Consider the following 20,953-nt stretch of genomic DNA (forward strand, 5'->3'; position numbering starts at 1 on the left):
ATGCCCTGTTTTTATCTCGGTACATCTTGCACCCCTGGTCCTGATCACTGTTAGGAGGTCTGTACATAACTCCCATTATAGTTTATTTTGCCTTTGTGGTTCCTCAATTCCAACCACACAGACTCTATATCTTCTGACCCTATGTCATTTAGTGCTGTAGATTTAATTCCATTCTTAACTAACAAGGCAACCCCACCCCCTCTGCCCACACCCCTGTCTTTCCGATATGTTGTGAATCCTTGGATGTTTAACTGCCAGTCCTGAGCTCCCTGCAACCATGTCTCAGTGATGCCTACCACATCATAATCATTCAAGAGGATTTGTGCTGTTAATTCATCTACTTTGTTGCGAATACTACGAGCATTTAGATAAAGTGCCTAAATGGTAGCTTTATCATCATTCTGGATGTGAGTTTGCTCGCTGAGCTGGAAGGTTCGTTTTCAGACGTTTCGTCACCATTCTAGGTAACATCATCAGTGAGCCTCCGACGAAGCGCTGGTGTTATGTCCCGCTTTCTATTTATCTGGTTAGGTTTCCTTGGGTTGGTGATGTCATTTCCCGCGTTGGTGATGTCATTTTCTGTTCTTTTTCTCAGGGGATGGTAGATTGGCTCCAAATCAATGTGTTTGTTGATGGAGTTCCGGTTGGAATGCCATGCTTCTAGGAATTCTCGTGCATGTCTCTGTTTGGCTTGTCCTCGGATGGATGTGTTGTCCCAATCAAAGTGGTGTCCTTCCTTATCTGTATCTAAGGATACGAGTGATAGTGGGTCATGTCGTTTTGTGGCTAGTTGATGTTCATGTATCCTGGTGGCTAGCTTTCTGCCAGTTAGTCCAATGTAGTTTTTGTCACAGTTCTTGCAAGTTATTTTGTAGATGACGTTCGTTTTATTTGTTGTCTGTATAGGGTCTTTTAAGTTTATTAGCTGCAGTTTTAGTGCGTTGGTGGTACATTTCCGAAATGACTGCCAGACTACTCGCACCTCTTAGCATCAGGGTAGCCCACAAACCCACCAACACACAAACTTTTCCCTACGCCAACTGGCACGTGGCTCAGGCAGTAATCCGGAGATTATGACCCTTGAGGACCTGTACTTCAATTTCTTTCCTCGTGTTTCATCATCCCTGAACAGGTCCTCTAGCCTAGCTTTGCCTATGTTGTTAGTCCCAACGTGGACCACAACAACTGGATCCTCCGCCTCCCGCTCCAATATACTTTCAACCCGGTCGGAGATGTCCCGCACCCTGGCACCGGGCAGGCAACATACCATGCAGGACTCCCAATCCGGCTTGCATAGGATACTATCTGTCCCCTTAATAATAGAATCCCCTATAACAACTACATGTCTTTTTGCTCCCCCCTCTTGAATGATCTTCTGCACCACGCGCCGTGGTCAGCTGGCTCATCCTGTCCACAGTCCTTTTCCTCAACCGTACAGGGAGCAAGAATCTCATACCTGTTGGTCAAGGTCAAGGGCTGAGGCTCCTGCACTCCTGAACTCTGAATCCCCCTACCTGCCTCACTTACAGTCACACCATGTCCCTGAACACTTCCTGAATTTGAGTTATTTAATCTACTGGGTGTGACTGCCACCTGAAACAAAGTGTCCAGGTAACTCTCCCCCTACCGGATGTGCCGCAGAGTTTGAAGCTCAGATTCTAGATCGTTTACTCTGATCCGGAGTTCTTCCAGCAACCAAGACTTGCTCCAGATGTGGTCGCTGCTGTTCACAATGGGATCAGCCAGCTCCCACATCATACAGCTACAGCACATCAACTGTCCAGCCATTACTACTTATTTAACCCCACACTTTGTTATCTTAGGTGTATGGCATACTTGTCTTCATTGATTGAAGAACTGAATACAAGAGACAAGATGTGTTGTACAATTTTATGTTCTCTGTTCTATGTCAGGTCGCAGCTTTACAAGATTTTGGTTAGGCTGTACTTAAGACTATTTTGTTCTATTTTGGTGGCTGCATAACAGGAAGGATGTGGAGGCTTTGGACAAGGTGCAGAAGAAGTTTACCAGGAAGCTGTCTGGACCAGAGGATATAAAGTATGTACCATAAGGAGAGGCTAGAAAAACTCGGGTTCTTCTGTCTGGAGCAGCGGAGGCTGAAGGGAGACTTGACAGAAGTCTGTAAAATTATGACATGCATAGACAGGATGGGGGGGGGGGGGGGCAAGGAGTTCAAAGGAGTTGTGAGGAGCAAGTTTTTTTTTAAAAAACCCAGGGTGTGGTAGGAGTCTGGAATGCGTTGCTAGGGTGGTGGTGGTGGAAGCAGATATGTCAGGGGCATTTAAGAGGATTTTAGAACGCATCTGAATACGCCAGGAATGGAGGGACATGGACCAAAGATAGGCATCGTGTTCAGCACAACATCGTCCGCCGAAGGGCTCCTTCCTGTGCTATATTAGTTTATGTTCAATGTCTAGAATCAGACTTGTCCAGTAACAATGGGGCAGCATGGTGGGTCAGTGGTTAGTACTGCTGGCAGACAGCACCAGGGACCCAAATTCGATTCCACCTTCGGGTGACTGTTTGTTTGGAGTGCGCACATTCTACCCATGTCTGCGTGTGTATCTTCCATTGCTCCAGTTTCCTCCCACCATCCAAAGCTGTGCAGGTTAGGTGGGCCTGCCATTCTAAGTTGCCCGCAGTGTCGAGGGCACGCAGGCTAAGTGGGTTAGCCATGGAAATATAGGGTAATAGTGTAGTGCTCTTCGGGACAGTCAGTGTTAATTCGATAGGCCAAATGGCCTGGTTCCTAGTTTTTGGGATTCTATTCTGTACTAATCTATGAATAACATCACCTGGGGTTACAACACCACTGTCTTTGGGTGGGAATCCTGGAATTCCCATTTTTGTGGCATTGCATGAGTACCTACATCACAGTTCAAGACAGCAGCTATCCACTAACTTCTCAAGGGCAAGTAGGGACATGCAATAAATGTTGGCCTAGTGAACGAACAAACTTAAAATCATACACTACGGTCATGCTGCACAGTCTTGCTTAGTTGAATAACTTGTTGCTAACTCTGACTTGGAAGCCAACTCACTGTTGTTGAAACCGTTGAAAGCAGCATAGGGAAAAGAAGCCAAAGAGAGTTGATGCTATTGCCCTGGAAACAATGGCTTTTGGTCGATAGGAATTTATAAAAACCACAATCAATCAATTTCAATGCAAAAATAAATAATATTCCAATCAATAAAGAAAAATTAACAACAGGTAGTTCTGCTATAATGTGCATTTTGTTAACACAAATTGACTGTAACACGGTTCATGAATACTGGACACTGTTTGGATATTGCAAACTTCCTGCTGTAAAAGAATAGCGATTTTATATAGCAATCTCTCTATATGGCTATTTTCTATACCACAAGGTCACACAAGAACACAACTATCACATTAAACAACCTGTACTTATGGGGTGATGTTGAGCTTGCTGTATAAATTTCCCTTGTTATCGTGTCAGTATAGTTATCCTTGCATTTAATACGAGCAGCTTACCTTTACTGAAATTTTGGTGGCAAAGTCATAGAAGCTATCCACATTAGTCCATTGATTGTAGTATTCACTTTGGCTTTAATGTGCACCCTCTGCTGATTTCCTTTATAAATAGTCTCATGCTCATCATTGATCACTTCTACTTATTCATTTCAAATTACAGCATTCATTAGTGTTCCTTACAATTACAGCAACATTTCACCTGGTATCGTTGTCAGGAGAAATATCAAAGAGGTGTCTTCTGTGTTCCTTCGCATAAGCAACCTTTATTTGGAGCTCTATTACCACATATGTGGGAGAGGCCAGAGATCACTCCGAATATGACTTTCATATGGGGCCCAGCTGCATTCTTCAATATGGATCAGATCAGAAGTCAATGGTGCTTTGGCTTCCGAACAAAATACAACATTTTTATACCTTCTGCACTACAATAATTACATGCAACACTGATGTCATTGTTAGCCACATCCCCATAACTTATACATCCAATTCAATGAACACATGATCAATGATGAACAACTTTAAGGACAGCCCTCGGTCGCCCAATAATCTCATAATATTTACCAGATATCTCCATCATGTATATTTTGGATCCTACGATGTTTCTGACAGTTATATTCCTTCCCAAATGTTTGTCAGCTGCGTTATGTTATTTACCAATAACCAAAATACTTGCTTATCACAAAGAACTCTCCCAAATTCTGTACTAACTTTAGTACAGCAAATTAGGAAGGATATTAATTTCTATCATTTGTTTTCAAGTCTTTAAAATCAACTCTAATGTGAAGTTATTACAATTCTGTGACACAGCTGACAAATTCAGAACAACCCCAATCCTTGGACCTGCAACTCCAGTTTCCAAACCCTGTGATTTGTATGCTGTAAGTAAATTCTAAACTAAAGTTTCATGCTTAAATTTTAAATAAATCTTTACTGTTTCCAACCTAAACACTTTTCATTACTAGGTATCTTTTCTTAATAAAAACGTTTATTCGAATTCCACTGGTGAGAGTGAAATTCAATTGCTTTACAACTTTTACCAAACCATTAAATGAAACTTGTTTAAGATTCCACAGACAACTAGGAACAGACCACATCGTCACTCTTTATTTTGTAATTTGCCTTTATCCCTCCTCCCTTGATCTTGGGATGTAAGAATGTGTTCAAACTATCATTGTCCACACTTAAGTTTCAATTGTTTATCTCTCCCCAGCTGTGACCTCTCTTTTCACAACCTTCTTCTGACCTCCTCCTGTGCCCATGGATTTTTTTAAGAGGTTGCGTTTACATCACTTATTATTTTATCTTCCCTAATAATGCACTGGGTCTCTGACTGCCTACAAACATTTGTTGAAGGAATGCAACTAACCTTTACACACTAATTTGTTGTTGGCTTTTCTAATTCTATGATTGAGTTCAGAAAAGTTTAGGATCAAACTTTTCTTCTATTTTAATGTATAACAAGCTTGGGGCTGTGGCTAAACCAGGCCTTTCAAAAATCCCCCTTATTAAATTGCTGATATATTTAGAACTGCCTGCTTACAGAAACCTGATTAACTTCCCTGACGTTTCTTCCTATTGAGAATCTCATCTTATCCAGTATATCTATATGGAAACTACAAGTCCAGCTGTGAACATCTGTATGTAACTGTCAAACTGTTTCTGCCGTCTTGTATACTCCACAAAAGCTCCAAGTGACCATTGTAACAATGTTAGTCATTGGCTGTTACGACAGTATAATGCAAGACTACCAATTTTATGATACATAAAAACCAAAATGCTGTAAATCAGAAATAAAAACAGAAATTGCTCGAAAAGTCTGGCAGCACCTGTGGACAAAAATTAGAGTTAACATTTCAGGTCAAATGTTCCATTGGCATAGAGTTAATGTTTTGGGTCGACTGTACATCAGTAGAACATTTGAACTAAAACACTAACTCTGATTTTATTCCACAGATGCTGTTAGACCTGCTGAGCATCTTTAGCATTCTCTGTTTTTGTTTCTGAACTTTATGTTACAACCTGGTTAAAGACCAGTGACCTTACTATATCAATGAATTGAGAGATCAAAGGGACATACTGAGCTACAGGAGTCCACAGTTTTCAACAAACAACAATAAACTTTTCTACACAATATCAGAATAGTAGCACATCTATAATACATATCCAATATAGATTCTAATACTCAGAACTAACATGTGGTATTAATAAGTAAAAGACTAATGTTCAAATGTCCCACAGTGCATAAAATAAGTACACTAAAGTTCAATCTCATGGGTTTTTTCAATTATTCCTCTCCAAAGGGTAATACCATGATGGATCAAATGAATCTCAAAACTTCAGAGGATTACTGTTCTTCACTTCTGTTGACTTTGCTTTCAAACTTCCTGTGATTGCTCATCTTGTCAAGGGCTGTTTCCATTGCCTTCCTTTCTTCGGTCTCTGTTCTCCTGGACTCCAAAAACTGTACTGCACTACATATCCACAAGTACACCTCTAGCCTTTCACCAACTGTTAGATTCACCAAGCAAAATTTTCCCTTTTGCTTTTTTTCTGAGACTCGTTACTCACACCGCTTGAACTCTCAGCTGCAGATCTATTATGGCACCCAGTGTTTTGTGAACCACCAAAATATTCAGGGCTTTTCAGGATATTTAAGTGTACATGACATAATTCATTGCAACCTACAAATGCATAATTCAGTTGCCTTTGTTGCGTTACGCCTAAAGATAAGCATTATATGGAAGTCACTGTCGTCTCCTCTGAACTGTTTAGTGATCCCAAGTTACCTATTGAAAACCTTGCAATAAGTTCCCTCCCTATCACTGGCCAGATATGAATGTCGCCACCTAGCAACTCTGGAACTAAGTGTGCTTTGAATGTGACATTTTCATACAATAGATTATAAATATGAGCAGATACATTTTGTAGGAAGAATAAGGAGACGAGTTTAAAAGTTAACACACTTATCTGAATGTAGCAGGATGGGTTAACAAAGTGGCTAATAAAGCATTTGCGAACACAGACATTGAGGACTAAAATTTATGTCAAACATACAAAGAACACTAGTTCAGCACCACTACTACATTATACTTAGGAACAACATGAAAGCTTTGGAGATGGTACTGCTGAGACTTACTAGAATGGTTCCAGTTAGTCTGTGAATTGGATAAGCTGGGACTGATCTCCGAGCAAGAAAAAATTCCTTTTTGATAACAAAAAGGCACAGACTTAAGATGCTTAGCAAAACACACACTGATGAGACGAGGGCATTTTTTTTGCCCACGTGATTTGAATTTGGCTACATATACAATGAGTATGCAGATTAAACAGCTGTCTTCAAAAGGGAAGTGGATGACATCAAAATTGGTGGTATTAAGACCTGAGATTACCTAACGTTACAGAGATCTTGAAAAATGGGATCAATGGGCTGAGGTGTGGCAAATGGAGTTTAAGAACCAAGAAGAGGAGAGAAAATTACAGCACAGGAACAGGCCCTTTGGCCTTTCAAGCCTGCGCCAACATGCTGCCCGTCACACTTAAACCCCCTACCATTCTGGGGACCGTATCCCTCTATTCCCATCCTATTCAGCCTTTAAAAGTCACTGTTGTATCTGTTTCCACTACCTCTCTGCCAGTGAGTTCCAGGCACCCACTAAACTCTGTGTAAAAGAAAACGTGCCTCGTACATCACGTTTAAACCTTGCCCCTTGCACCTTAAACCTATGACCCCTAGTAACTGACTCTTCAACCCCGGGAAAACGCTTCTGTCTGTTCACTCTGTCCGTGCCCTTCTGTTAGGTTATCCCTCAACTTCCGTCGTTCCAGTGAGAACAATCCAAGTTTCTCCAACCTCTCCTCACAGCTAATGCCCTCCATACTGGGCAATATCCTGGTAAATGTTTTCTGTACTCTCTCCAAAGCCACCACATCCTTCTGGTAGTGTGGCGCCCAGAACTGAACACAATATTCCAAATGTGGCCTAAGGTTCCATAAAGTTGCAACATTACCTGCCAATTTTTAAACTCAATGCCCTGGCCGATGGCCATATGCCTTGTTGACAAACTTCTCCAACTGCGTTGCCACTTTTAATGACCTGTACACCCAGATCGCTCTGCCTATCAGTACTCCTAAGGGTTCTGCCATTTACTGTATATTCTCCATCTGGATTAGACTTTCCAAAATGCATTACCTCACATTTTTCCAGATTAAACTCCAACCCTCATCTCTCTGCCCAAGTCATCATCCAATCTATATCCAGTTGTATCCCATGATGGTCCTCATCGCTATCCACAATTCATCAATAGTCACAGTGCTCCATTCAGAAACACATCCTTCCACTGCTACCCTGTCTTCTATGACGGAACCAGTTTTTTATCCATCTTGCAAGCCCACCTCTGACCCTATGCAACTCTGCCTTCTGTATCAGCCTGCCATAAGGAACCTTGTCAAAGGCCTCACTGAAGTCTACGTAGACATATCCTTTGCCCTCATCAATCACCATCATCACTTCTTCAAAAAACTCAACCAAGTTAGTGAGACATGACCTCCCGTTCACAAAACCATGTTGCTTCTCATTTCCGAAGAAGGGTCCAGATCCTAAACATTAGTTTCCCTGCTCCTCTGATGCTGCTTGGCCTGTCGTGTTCATCCAGCTCTACACCTTGTTATCCCTTGTCTCTCATTAATATATGTCCACTTATTTCCAAGTGGGAGTAAATCCTGTCTTGAAGAATCTTCTCCAATAATTTCACTACTACTGACATAAGGTCACTGGCCTGTAATTACCTGGATAATCCGTGCCACCCCTCTTAAACAAAGGAACAACACTGGCTATTCTCCAATCCTCTGGGACCTCCCCTGTAGCCAGTAAGGATACAAAGATTTCCCTCAAGGCCCCAGCAATTTCCTCCTTTGCCTCTCTCAATATTCTGGGATATATCCCAACAGGCTCTGGGGACTTGTCTACCTTAAATGTTTTCAAGACCCCCCAATACCTACCATTTTTTGATCTCAGCATGACCCAAGCTATCTACGCACCTTTCCCCAGACTCCCCATCCACCAAGTCCTTCTCTACGGTGAATACTGATGCAAAGTACTTATTTAATATATTGCCCATTTTCTCTGACTCCACACACAAATTCTCTTGCCTGTCCTTGAGTGGGCCAACCCTCTCCCTGTCTACCCTATTGCTCTTTATATTTAAAAAAAAGCCTTGGGATTTTCCTTTATCCTATTGGCCAATGAGTTTTATGATCCCTTTTAGCCCTCTGGACTCCTTGCTAAAATTTCTTTCCACTTTTCTTGTATTCCACCCTTGCTTCATGCGTTCCTAGCCTTGATAAATGCTTCCTTTTTCTTTTTGATTCGGCTTACAATATCTCTTGTTGTCCAAGGTTCCCTAAACTTACCAAACCTATCCTTCATCCTTACAAGAATGTGTCGGTCCTGAGTTCCCAGCAACTTACACTTGAAAGCCTCCCATGCACCGAATGCTGATTTGCCCCTACACATCTGCCTCCAAACTACATTCTTCAGTTCCTACCTAATATTGTTGTAATTAGCTTCCCCAATTTAGCACCTTCACCTGAAGACTACACATCTTTATCCATCAGTACCTTAAAGCTTATTAAATTGTGATCACTGTTCCTAAGCTCTTCCCCTGAGATGTCGATCACCTGGCCAGGGTCATTCCCTAATACTCGATCCAGTATGGCTCCTTTCTAGTTGGACTATCTAGACACTGTTACAAGAAGCCCTCCTGAACACTCTTTATAAACTCTGCTCCATCCGCACACCAAGCACTAAGTGAGCCCCAGTCAATATGTGGGAAGTTAAAATCACCCATGACGACAACAACACTGTATCTTTTACATCTTGCCAAAATCTGCCCATGTATCTGTTCTTCTATCTCCCGCTGGCTGTAGGGAGGCCTATAGTAAAGCCCAAACACTGAGTGCACCCATCCTGTTCCTGAGCTCTACCCACATTGCCTCAGTGTACGAGCCATCCAAGGTGTCCTCCCGCAATTTAGCTGTGATAATCTCCTGGACAAGTAGTGCAACTCCCCATCGCCCCTTTTATATCCATCCCCCTCTATCCTGAAACATCTGTATCCTGGAATGTTAAGCTGCCAATCCTGTCCCTCCCTCAACCATGTCTCTGTAACAGCAACGACATCATAGCTCCAAGTACTTATCTGAGCTCCAAGTTCACCTGCCTTACCTGTTACACTTCTTGCATTGAAACAGATGCACTTCAGTCCACCAGACCCACTTTCATTAGCAACCACACCCTGCCTGCTCCTCCTCGGAGTCTTACTGACACTATTCTCTAGCTCTCTTTCAGTCAATTCATCTTTGCTTTAGTTCCCAACTGCCTGCCAATTTAATTTGAATAACTGTAAGGTTATTTTGCATTTTGAAAATACAGACAAGGATTGGCCTCATACAAATAATGGTAGGGCCCTGGGTAGTGCTGTAGAACAGAAAGACCCAGGGGTTCAGGTACATAATTCTTCCAAATTTGCAACATAGGTAGACATGATGATTAAGAAGGCATTTAGCTTGCTTGCCTTCACTACTCAGACCTTTGAATATATGAGTTGGGGCATCACATTGAGGTTCTACAGGACACTGGTGTGGCCTTTTTTGGAGTGTCATGTGTAGATCTTATAATGGTATGACCAGAAGGATATCATTAAACTGGAGTGGTCAGAAAAGATTTATCAAAATGTTGCTGGGAATGGAGGGTTTGAGATGTTTAAAACACACTTGGATAAGTGCATGAATAGGAAAGGTTTGGAGCGATATGAGCCGAGCACAGGCAGGTGGGTCTAGTTTCATTTGGAAACATGGTCGATATGGACTGATTGGACCAAAAACATCTGTTTCCATGCTGTATGACTTTATTATTCTATAAGCGAAGGAGGAAAACTTTCAGGGGTGATGCACAGCAGGTCAGACAGCATCGGAGGAGCAGGAAAGTCAACGTTTCAGGTCTGGACCCTTCACCAGGATTGAAAAGGTCCAGACCTGAAACGTTGACTTTCCTGCTCCTCTGATGCTGCATGACCTACTGTGCTTTTCCAGCTCCACATTTCATTGACTCTGACTTCCAGCATCTGCAGTCCTTACTATCGCCTAGTCTCTGAAAACTTTGAGGGGTTTTGGGCAAGAGTTCCCTCTGGATCCTATGTTCGTCTGACTATGAAACAATCAATCACTCAGTTACTGCGCAAGCAACTCAAGTCTTTTACTTTAGGAAAACCTGGACATACCACTGCACCAGAAATTTCAAGTTGCTGTTCATTGAAATGAACATCAGGACATCAGAAAATTAGATGTACGTTGAGTAGGACTAACTGATTACCCTTCAAAGGGGCTGGCATAATACTCAGCTGATCAACTAACCTCCAATGCACTGCGCTACTTTATGGTCCTATAACAGGAGCAAATACTGTTCCTTTGGGCATTGAGCACAGCAGAAAACTAATATGATAATAAAACTATTATTAAATCTGTATTTTGCTACTTGAGTATTGCTGAAAAAGAGGGATGCATTTTCAAAATTTTTTTGTTTTGCTCTCATTAGGACAAATGCAAAAACGCCAAATTCAAAGAAAGCAACAATTTATACTGCATGAAAATGGGTGATGATTCAGATCAAAGCTGGCTTTTTTTTCCCTTCTCAGCAACAAAATAACTATCAATTTCATGTAAAGTTACTCATTATGTCCAACTTTAGCTTCTGAATGCACCACTATCAATAGTAAAATCAATGTTCTTTGAACATAACAGCAAATGCTGACCATCTTCTAAAAAAAAACTCCTCAGATGATAGTAATCACAATTAAGTGTGTTCTTGGGCAATATTAAATCATAACTTGTCTTTAAGTCATAAAGACAAAGTCACAACTCTCTCAGAGAAAAGAAAATTGCAAGTTACTTTTTGAAAACGAGAATTCAGCTCTTGTAAAGGCTAAAGCTCCAATGCAGTGACTGTTGGATTTTTTTAAAAAAAATCTTATTCTGAATTAAGGACATTTGAAAAGAAATAGCATTATTTAAGCAGGACGGCAAGCAGCTCATTGTAAAGATACTTATGTTAAAAATATATGGCTAGAATACAGAAGTTATACAATTTCCATATGGGAATTATTTACTAGGTCTCTCAAATGCAGAATTGATTTTATTATCAACGATGCTATAGTTCTGCTTAAGGAATTCATTGCATTAAGTTTCAGATAACTTTTAGAAATGTACAGTATTAATTTCAACATTTAGTACTAGACAGAGTACTACTCTTGTATATTGTAACACAGAAGAAATGCCAATACCTTAAGAAGTTCCTTGTTTGCAAATGCTAGTATTCCTTCAAAGATCACAACATTTGCTCCATATACAGTTTTCTGCAAAACAAATAAAAAGTTAATGAACAGCATACAATGGTAACATATTGCAATATTATAGACAATGTCTAAAACTGACGGAAATCAATGCTAATAGGCTTTGGCCTTCATTGCAACATTGTTTGATAGCAGGGCACAGCAGGTAGGTAGTGGTGATGGTGGCAATAATGGTTACAAAGTCACTTCTCTCTCCTGACACTGAATCCAATTTAATGAAAAATGATTCATAAACTCTGGCTATCACTGGAACATGGTCAAAACATCATCCTTCTACCTGAGACAGCAGATCCAATTTAAATGTTAAGTGAGAAGTCTGCTTATTTTGTTGGTTGTAATGGTGTTTCTCACATAAAATTCATTTCAACTCAGTACGATTGCACATGATTGAAAAACCCTATAATTGGGGACTGGAATAAATATAAAAATCTATGTTGAAAAAATTGTGATGGCTTTTCTTCCGCTGCATGCAGGAGGGGCATCTTTCACTAAACCTGCAAACGATCAGTTTTTAACTACGTAAAATTGAAGCTAAGTTGTTACTTAAAATACTGAATGGCCAAATTTCCAATTTCTTCCTAACATTTATAATATATTAAGTCAAAATGATTTTACTCCACATCATTTCAATCTTTCACATGGCTGCTTCTACTAAAACACCATTATACTCCAAAAAAAGACCTCTCACAAGAATTTACCCACATTTGATCCCATATTCCAGAACTTACAAATGAGAATTTTAAACTTTAATGATATAAAAGCAAGAACATAAGAATCAGTAGCAGGAGTAGGCTATTTAGCCCTTCAAGTCTGCTGTGCCATTCAATAACATCGTGGTTGACCTTTTTGTTATCTCAGTTCCACTTACCTACCCTCTCACCATAACCATTAATTCCTTTACTACTCAAAAAATCTTAGCTTTAAAAACATTCAATGCAGAAACCTCAACTACTTCACTGGGCTGGGAATTCCACAGATTCACAATCCTTTGGGTGAAGAAGTTCCTCCTCAATTCAGTCCAAAGACTGGACCCCGAATTGAGACTATGCCTGCTTGTTCCACTTTCACCTGCCAGTGGAAACAACCGCGCTGCTTCTACCTTATCTATTCTCTTCAAAATTTAAATGTTTCTGTAAGATTCCTCCTCATTCTTCGAAATTCCAATGAATATAATCCCAGTCTATTCGGCCTCTCCTCATAACCCTGAAATCAACCTAGTGAATATCTCCTGCACCCCCTCCAGTGCCAGTTCATCTTTTCTTGGGTAAAAACATTCTACAACTACATTACAAAAGAACTGTCTTACAAAATATCAGGTCATATTAGGACATATATCCTTCCAAAAGGGGGTAGCACAGTGGCTCAGTAGTTAGCAGTGCAGCCTCACAGTGCCAGGGTCCCGGGTTCAATTCCAGCCTCGGGCGACTGTCTGTGTGGAGTCTGCACATTCTCCCCGTGTCTGCGTGGGTTTCCTCCGGGTGGTCCGGTTTTTTCCCCACAGTCCAAAGATGTGCAGGCTAGGTTGATCGGCCATGCTAAATTGCCCGCAGTGTTCAGGGGTGTGTGGGGTATAGGGGGATGGGTCTGGGTGGGATGTTTCAAGCGGCAGCGTGGACTTGTTGGGCCGAAGGGTCTGTTTTCACACTGTAGGGAATCTAATCTATCACGTTACAAACTTCTTTGCTTAAAAGAAAGGAAACTACAAACCACCTGATATTAGCACTAACACTGTACAGCCTATATAGATCAAGCACGGTTTGAAAAATGTATCGATATAGGATAAATTATTAAAATATTCAGGTTAACTATACTATTTTTAGATTCCAAATGGCCATACAATGCCAAATGTGGAAAAAGATTTAACAAAATATCAGGTCTTATTAGAAGATATGTCCTGTTAATTTCCCTTACGATCGCTCAAAGAAACAGCTTCAGTCTACATAGAGTGATAGGTTATTTAATAAATAATCAATAATCAATTGCAGCCTATCAACTCGTTTTCAGGAAGTAATTGTATCCAATAATTTTACTCATCAGTGGTAGATTACAGCTTCAAAAACATTTAAGAGATCATCAAGCTTCATGATTTTCTAAATCCACAGAAAGTTGAGAAAATCCTCAAATTTTAGAGATACGCACTGCCTTTAACGGTTAAGTTGGCAACAAATCCATGAATTAAGTTTTACAATTCACCAAATTTAAATCTCAGCGTAAAGCCCTTTAGTTCTTTTCACTGCCATAAATTCAAAAAACTTAGAACATAGGTCTGTTATTTTGCAGATCACATGGCAGTTTCATCAGTCACTATGCTTAATCCATTTGCTTGCCTGCTAATGCAAAGCAAGCCGTTTTTCATTCACTGACAGGACTTAATTTGATTTTGTTAGGAAACGGCTACAAAATTCAACTCAGTATGATAATTTTCTATTAATTGGATTTTAGTTGTATTCAGATGATGGTCTTCAACAGGTAAGCATCTGTGTTCATTTAGCTATTATTCCAAGGTCAGGGATGCACAGTATGTATTGTCTCTCTAAATAAAAGCTTATGTGAAGACATTGTTCCAATTCTATTTTCTACTGTCTGGCTATCTGAGTTGTCACACAATGACCTATGAGGTTAAAGCGAAGTTAAAACTTTTTTTTAATTGCTAATGGAAAGTTTTGTTCTAGAAATTTTGATTCTATTGTCAGTAGACCATATCTCTCACCATACAGCAAAGTTTTGACAAAATAGGAATAAGTTCTCACAAAAGTCACAAGAATATACGAAAGGCAAGATGGTAAAATTACATTGGCATAGATAATGATACCCTTTGCTCAGCCGTGCAGAGTACAATTGCTAAAATACCTGTATAAATACTAGGATACGTGAGCAAGGAAACAAAATCTGACAGTGTAAATGTTGAGTCCATTTGACAATATCATAGTTTTTTTTCACTTTTGGCCATTAAAGCAAAATAAGGAAAAAAAAAATCACAGCGAGGACATTTGTTATATTGCCTGAGACCCAACCACCACACTCATCATTGTTACAGTTCTCACTAACAGCAAAATTCAAGGCAGTAACACAGATTTGTCAGTAATCCAAATCCTACATCCACAAAACTCATGCATTGGCTGTGCGTTAACATTAAAATGAAATACGTACCTTTTCAGAGAAATAAAAAGCTATGCTGTAATAACTAGAAGCTTGAAATACTGGCAGATGTTTGTGCAGACAATTATTTACTGTTAAGCACAAGTCAACACAGATCGGGTTTCTTTCTGTCACCAGGTGTAAAATGACATGCATGCCTACCAGTACTGGTGATCTAAAAGTCAATCAAGAAGCTGCTATGTGATTAATCATTTGAAACAAACAGTCACTAGCATCCCAATTTTTTTTAGTGTATTATTATTATGTCACAAAATATGCGGTTGCATTAGGGACAGAAAAGCATGTGTTATATTAGACAGTGGGGATAAGCCTGGCTGCATTTGACAATTGAATTGACCCCCTCTTAAAGCAACCACGTAATGGATACAAGAACAGTTCCTTAGCAGCTCTTAGAAAATACTCTTGCCTTACACAAAGCACACAAGAAGAATATTAATTCAGAGATAGTAGGAACTGCAGATGCTAGAGAATCTGGGATAACAAGGTGTAAATCTGGATGAATACAGCAGGCCAAGCAGCATCAGAGGAGCAGAAAAGCTGGCTTTCGGGCCTAGACCCTTCTTCAGAAAAGCTCCTGAAGAAGAGTCTAGACCCGAAACGTCAGTTTCCTGCTCCTCTGATGCTGCTTGGCCAGCTGTATTCATCCAGCTCTACACCGTGTTATCCAAGAAGAATACTGATATTCTTTTCGATACAGTTGGGCAGCACGGTGGCACAGTGGTTAGCACTGCTGCTTCACAGTTCCAGGGTTCTGGATTGGATTCCAGCCTTGGGTGACTGTCTATGTGGAGTTGGCACATTCTAAATCTACTTTATAAGTTTCAGCTTCTGATTTTCATAGTCTGGATATCAATATATGGAGGAATTCTCCTAAGCAATTCCACCTTCCTCCTCACTTTCAAACGCTCCCTCAAAACACAAGTCTCCAAATTTCCATAATTTAAAGTGTAAAGATGCCAGATGCATAATCTCCTGATATTTCATTTCATGTTAAAAGGTGCAGAAGTTAAAAACAGAATTTAATAGTACAAGTGAAATGATATTTTACTCAAGGCTGGCACATCTTAATTATCTTAACCTCACTGGATATGCAAAATTTCACTGAGAGGATGTGATCATATTTAAGTAAAGGATGTAAACTAAAACGTTCCCACATTTAAAACCAAAACAATGGATTCACAAATGTTTTCTTTCTTAACGTAAATGATGTTTTCAGTTTTGTATTAGTATATTTTTGGTTATTTATTCACAGAAGTCTTAATCAGTTTCTCTAATTACTAAAATAAAACAATATTTTAAATATTTTTAAGTAAATATTTTACTTTGCAACTCATTCATGCTTTACATCGTATTCAAATGGTACTGAGGAATTAATCCTTTTCTAAAGGAAATGTGAAAACTCTCCAAGCATCCCACGTGGTACCAGCATCACAAACAATATGTTCAGTTGTTCAATTTTGCCCAGACAATAAACATCAGTCATGATATAATGAAGCGACAGAATATGCAATAAGAGTTGAATGGCCTCCTTTGCTGTTATGTTCCCAATGTAAACACCACTTCAAAAGTTAGGACTAAGGTTTGACTTAGTGGTGGCTTTCCAACCAGAATTAGAAAGTACAGCAGTAAAACCGGGCGGAGACAGTCGTGGAAACTTTGGCTACTCAGCTCCAGACCTCATTACAACGCTGGTTCAACCACGGACAAAAAGCTGAATTCCATTGGTGAGGTGAGGTGCGGTGAGGGTGTCTGCCCTTGACTTCAAAGCTGCATTGACAGATTATGGCATCAAGGAATCATACTAAAATTACATTCAATGGGAATTAGGGGACATCATCCACTGGTTAGAGTCATATTTAGCAGAATGAAAAATGGTTGCAGTTTTTGAAAATCAGTCATCTCTTCAGGACTCCTCTGCAGGTGTTCTTCAGGTTAGTATCCTATACCTAACCAACTTCAATTGCTTCATCAATAACATGCCATCCATCAAAAGCACGTAAGTGCAGATGTTCACTGTTGATTCCACAATATTCAGCGACATTCATGATTCCTCAGATACTGAAGCAGTCCCTGACCAAATGCAGCAAGACCCACAAGTGACAAGTAATGTTCAGGCCACACAACCACCAGCCAATGACCATTTCGACAAGATAGAATTAACTATCGCCTCTTGGCATCCAATGGCCTTACTGTTGCTGAATCCCTCACTGCCAACATCCTGCAAGCTACTATTATGTAGAAACTGAACTGGATGACAAGAGCAGTTCAGAAGCTATGTATTCTGCAAATAGTAACTCACCTCCCAATTCCCCAGAGTCTGTCTGTCTATCTCTAAGACATGAGTCAGAAGTGTTCCAACAACACTCAAGAAGTTTGATACCATCCAGGACAAAGCAGTCCCTTGATTGCTGCCACATCCATAAACATTTACTCCCTCCACTGTCAATGTACAATAGCAGCAATGTAAACCATCAACAAGCTATACTGTACTAACTCATCAAGGTACATAGGAAAACACTTTCTAAACCTATCACTTCTGCAAAATAGATAGACAAAGGAAGCAAATACATTGGAACAACAACACCTGTATTTACCCCTCTATGCCACTCACCAACTTAGCTTGGAACTATGTTGTCATGCCTTCCCTATCGTCGAGTCAAAATCCTGGAACTCCCTTCCTCAACAGCAGTGTAGCAGTACCTATTCCAATGGACTTCAGCACTTCAAGACGGAAGCATACCACCACCACTTCAAGGGGAACTGAGGATAGGCAATAAATGCTGGCCCAAACAGCATAACCCACAACACCCAGGTAGAAAAAAACAAATGTAAAGATGAGAACTTCTGTTCTGAATTTCAGGTTGACAGCTAATAGGGTTTTTGCATCTGATCCCCCTGTATCAAATGGATTGTAGGATCTAGTGAAATCCTCCCACCATAAGGATGCTGGTGCTTCTCCGGTTTCTGGGTGCACTGATCAAATCATATAGTAATTTTAAATAATCAAGTTTACATAGGTTTGACAAATTTATTCTTGAATCACAGTTCTTTTTTGCAGAAAATGCTACTTTTATTACAACTGAATATGCTGCATTAACACTGTACAGGTGTGAGATGTTTTCCATTATGGGCTGGATGCTTCTAGAAAATTGAGGAGAGGGAGGGTTTCATTGAAAATGTTCAACTGTAAGTTAATATAAACGAAAATCTAGAGAGTTTCCAGGGTATCTTTCAACGTCTCTCTGATCTATCATCCTGAATTGCTCCCCACAGTCTCAGAATTTCTTCTTCAAAGCAGAGGATTTGAGAAATCTCTGATGGAACTGGCATTGTGTCTTGTGTTTTACATTGCGAGACTCTTGAATACACATAAAATGGGATCCTGTTGCACACGTTGAACCCCTAAGTTGTTTTAACTGTCCTCCGTACAGATTGTAGACCGCAGATGTTTTACTCAACATAAGGCAGTTGAAAGAAAGTGCAACAATTATCTTTCTGGGCCAGAAAAAGCAGGAATATCAGTGAAATTGCCACTTCTCAACTGCACTGCACATCATCCTCCTCAGCTGACATCTCCTCTTCCAACTTTGTCCTCCCAGTCTGCACACAACCAGATACGTAGATGTGTATTCAATTGTGGTCATCAATTTTACTGTTTACTTTTCCGTGCACACTATCCAAGTACAAGCAACACAAACACATGGTGTTAACTGAAAAGAGCTAAACAGCTCTGTAAATCTCTACAGGTTGATGATTATGTTTGTCATGCTTGATTTTGACTTGGCTGGTGTCATATCCAGCACTTTAACATTTCGGCTAGCTACACATATCCATACCCACTCGCCCCAGTCCAACTAATCCTGTGCTGGTATTTCAATGATGAATAGTGCCAACAGCCGATGGAAATCTGAAAACACGCGTCAATCAAGTGCACCTCTCCCACTTTCTCTTTGATACTCTGATCCTCATGCCTACTTGACACTGGTGGGGAAAAAAACAAAGGGGATGGTGATGCTGAAAAATAAGAGATAATGTGAGCAGAGATAGCAGGAACTGCAGATGTTGGACAATCTGGGATGACAAGGTGTAGAGCCGGATAAACACAGCAGGCGAAGCAGCATCAGAGATGCAGGAAGGCAGGCTGACGTTTCAGGCCTACATCCTTCTTCAGAAATGGGGAGGGGAAGGGAATTCTGAAATAAATAGGGAGAGGTGGACAGAAGATGGATAGAGGAGAAGATAGATGGAGCGGAGACAGACAGGTCAAAGAGGCAGAGATAGAGCCAGTAGAGGTGAGCGTAGGTGGGGAGGTAGAGAGGAAATTGGTCAGTCCAGGGAGGGTGGACAGGCCAAGGGGGCGGGATGAGGTTAGTGGGTAGGAGACAGGGCTGGGGCTTGGGGTGGGAGGAGGGGTCAGGTGGGGACAAGCTGGGCTGGTTTTGGGATGCAGTAGAGGGAGGGGAGATTTTGAAGCTTGTGAAGTCCATATTGAGCTGCAGGCTTCTCAAGCAGAATACGAGTTGCTGCAACCTCCGGGTTGCATCGTTATGGCACTGCAGGAGGCCCAGGATGGACATGTCGTGTGAGGAATGGGAGGGGGAGTTGAAATGGTTTGCAACTGGGAGGTGCAGTTGTTTAGAGCGAACTGAGCGTAGGTGTTCTGCAATGCGGTCCCCAAGCCTCCGCTTGGTTTCCCTGATGTAGAGGAGGCCACAACAGGAACAGCAGATGCAGTATACAACATTAGCGGACGAGGAGATCTGCTTGATGTGGGAAGTCTTCTTGGGGCCTTGGTTGGGGGTGAGGTGTAGGGGCAGGTGTAGCATTTCCTGTGGTTGCAGGGAAAAGTGCCAGCTGTGGTGGGGCTGGAGGGGAGTGGGCAAGGGAGTCACGGAGAGAGTGGTCCCTCGGGAAAGCAGATAAGGGTGGGGAGGGAAAAATGTCTTTGGTGGTGGGGTCGGATTGCAGATGGCGGAAGCGTCAGAGGATGATGCGTGGGATCCGGAGGTTGGTGGGGTGGTACGGGAGAACGAGGGGGATTCTGTTTTGGTTGTTATTGTGGGAAATGCGGGAGACACGGGATGAGGGCACCTGAGATGTACGGCAATGGAATGCCTCATCCATGGAGCGGATGCAGCAGAGGTGAAGGAATTGGGGATAGCGGATGGCATTTTTGCAAAAAAGTAGGTGGGAGGAGGTGGATTCTAGGTAGCTGTGGGAGTCGGTGGGCTTGAAATGGATATCGGTTTCTAGGTGGTTGCCAGTGATGGAGACAGAAAGGTCCAGGAAGGAGACAGAGGTATTGGGAGATATCCAGGTGAACTTAAGGTTGGGGTGGAAGGTGTTGATGAAGCGGATGAACTGTTCGAGCTCCTCATGGGAGCACAAGGCAGCACCAATACAGTCATCAATGTAATGGAGGAAGAGGTGGGGGTATGGAAGAGGGATTGTTCCGAGTAACCTACAAAGAGGCAGGCATAGACTGTGCCCATGTGGGTACCCATGGCCACCCCCTTTCTCCGTCGGAAGTGGGATGAATTGAAAGAGAAGTTGTTGAGGGTGAGGACGAGTTTGGCTAAGCAGATGAGAGTGTCAGTGGAGGGGGACTGGTCAGGCCTGCAGGTCAGGAAGAAGTGGAGGGCCTTTAGGCCTTCTGTATGGGGAATGCAGGTGTACAGGGACTGGACGTCCATGGTAAAGATGAGATGTTGGGGACCGGGGAATTGGAAGTTCTGGAGGAGGTGGAGGGTGTGGGTCGAGTCACTGATGAAGGTAAGGAGGTCCTGGACCAAGAGAGAGAAAAAGGAAGTGAGATAGGTCGAGATACGTTCGGTGGGGCAGGAGCAGGCAGAGACAATGGGAAGACCAGGGCATT

General features: G+C 41.5%; 1 protein-coding gene across 4 annotated transcripts in view; it reads right to left on the reverse strand.

The window, feature by feature from the left end:
• The window catches only part of si:ch211-243j20.2 (uridine-cytidine kinase-like 1), a 276,943-nt gene that overhangs the window by 222,302 nt on the left and 33,688 nt on the right, over positions 1 to 20,953 (reverse strand). For all 4 annotated transcript variants that reach the window (XM_059645474.1, XM_059645475.1, XM_059645472.1 and 1 more), the window contains exon 5: positions 11,851 to 11,922. In XM_059645474.1, coding sequence (XP_059501457.1) covers positions 11,851 to 11,922 — 72 coding nt within the window. The remainder of the gene's footprint in view (positions 1 to 11,850; positions 11,923 to 20,953) is intronic.

Source organism: Stegostoma tigrinum, chromosome 4 (genome assembly GCF_030684315.1).
Source record: "Stegostoma tigrinum isolate sSteTig4 chromosome 4, sSteTig4.hap1, whole genome shotgun sequence".
NCBI classification, from domain to species: domain Eukaryota; kingdom Metazoa; phylum Chordata; class Chondrichthyes; order Orectolobiformes; family Stegostomatidae; genus Stegostoma; species Stegostoma tigrinum.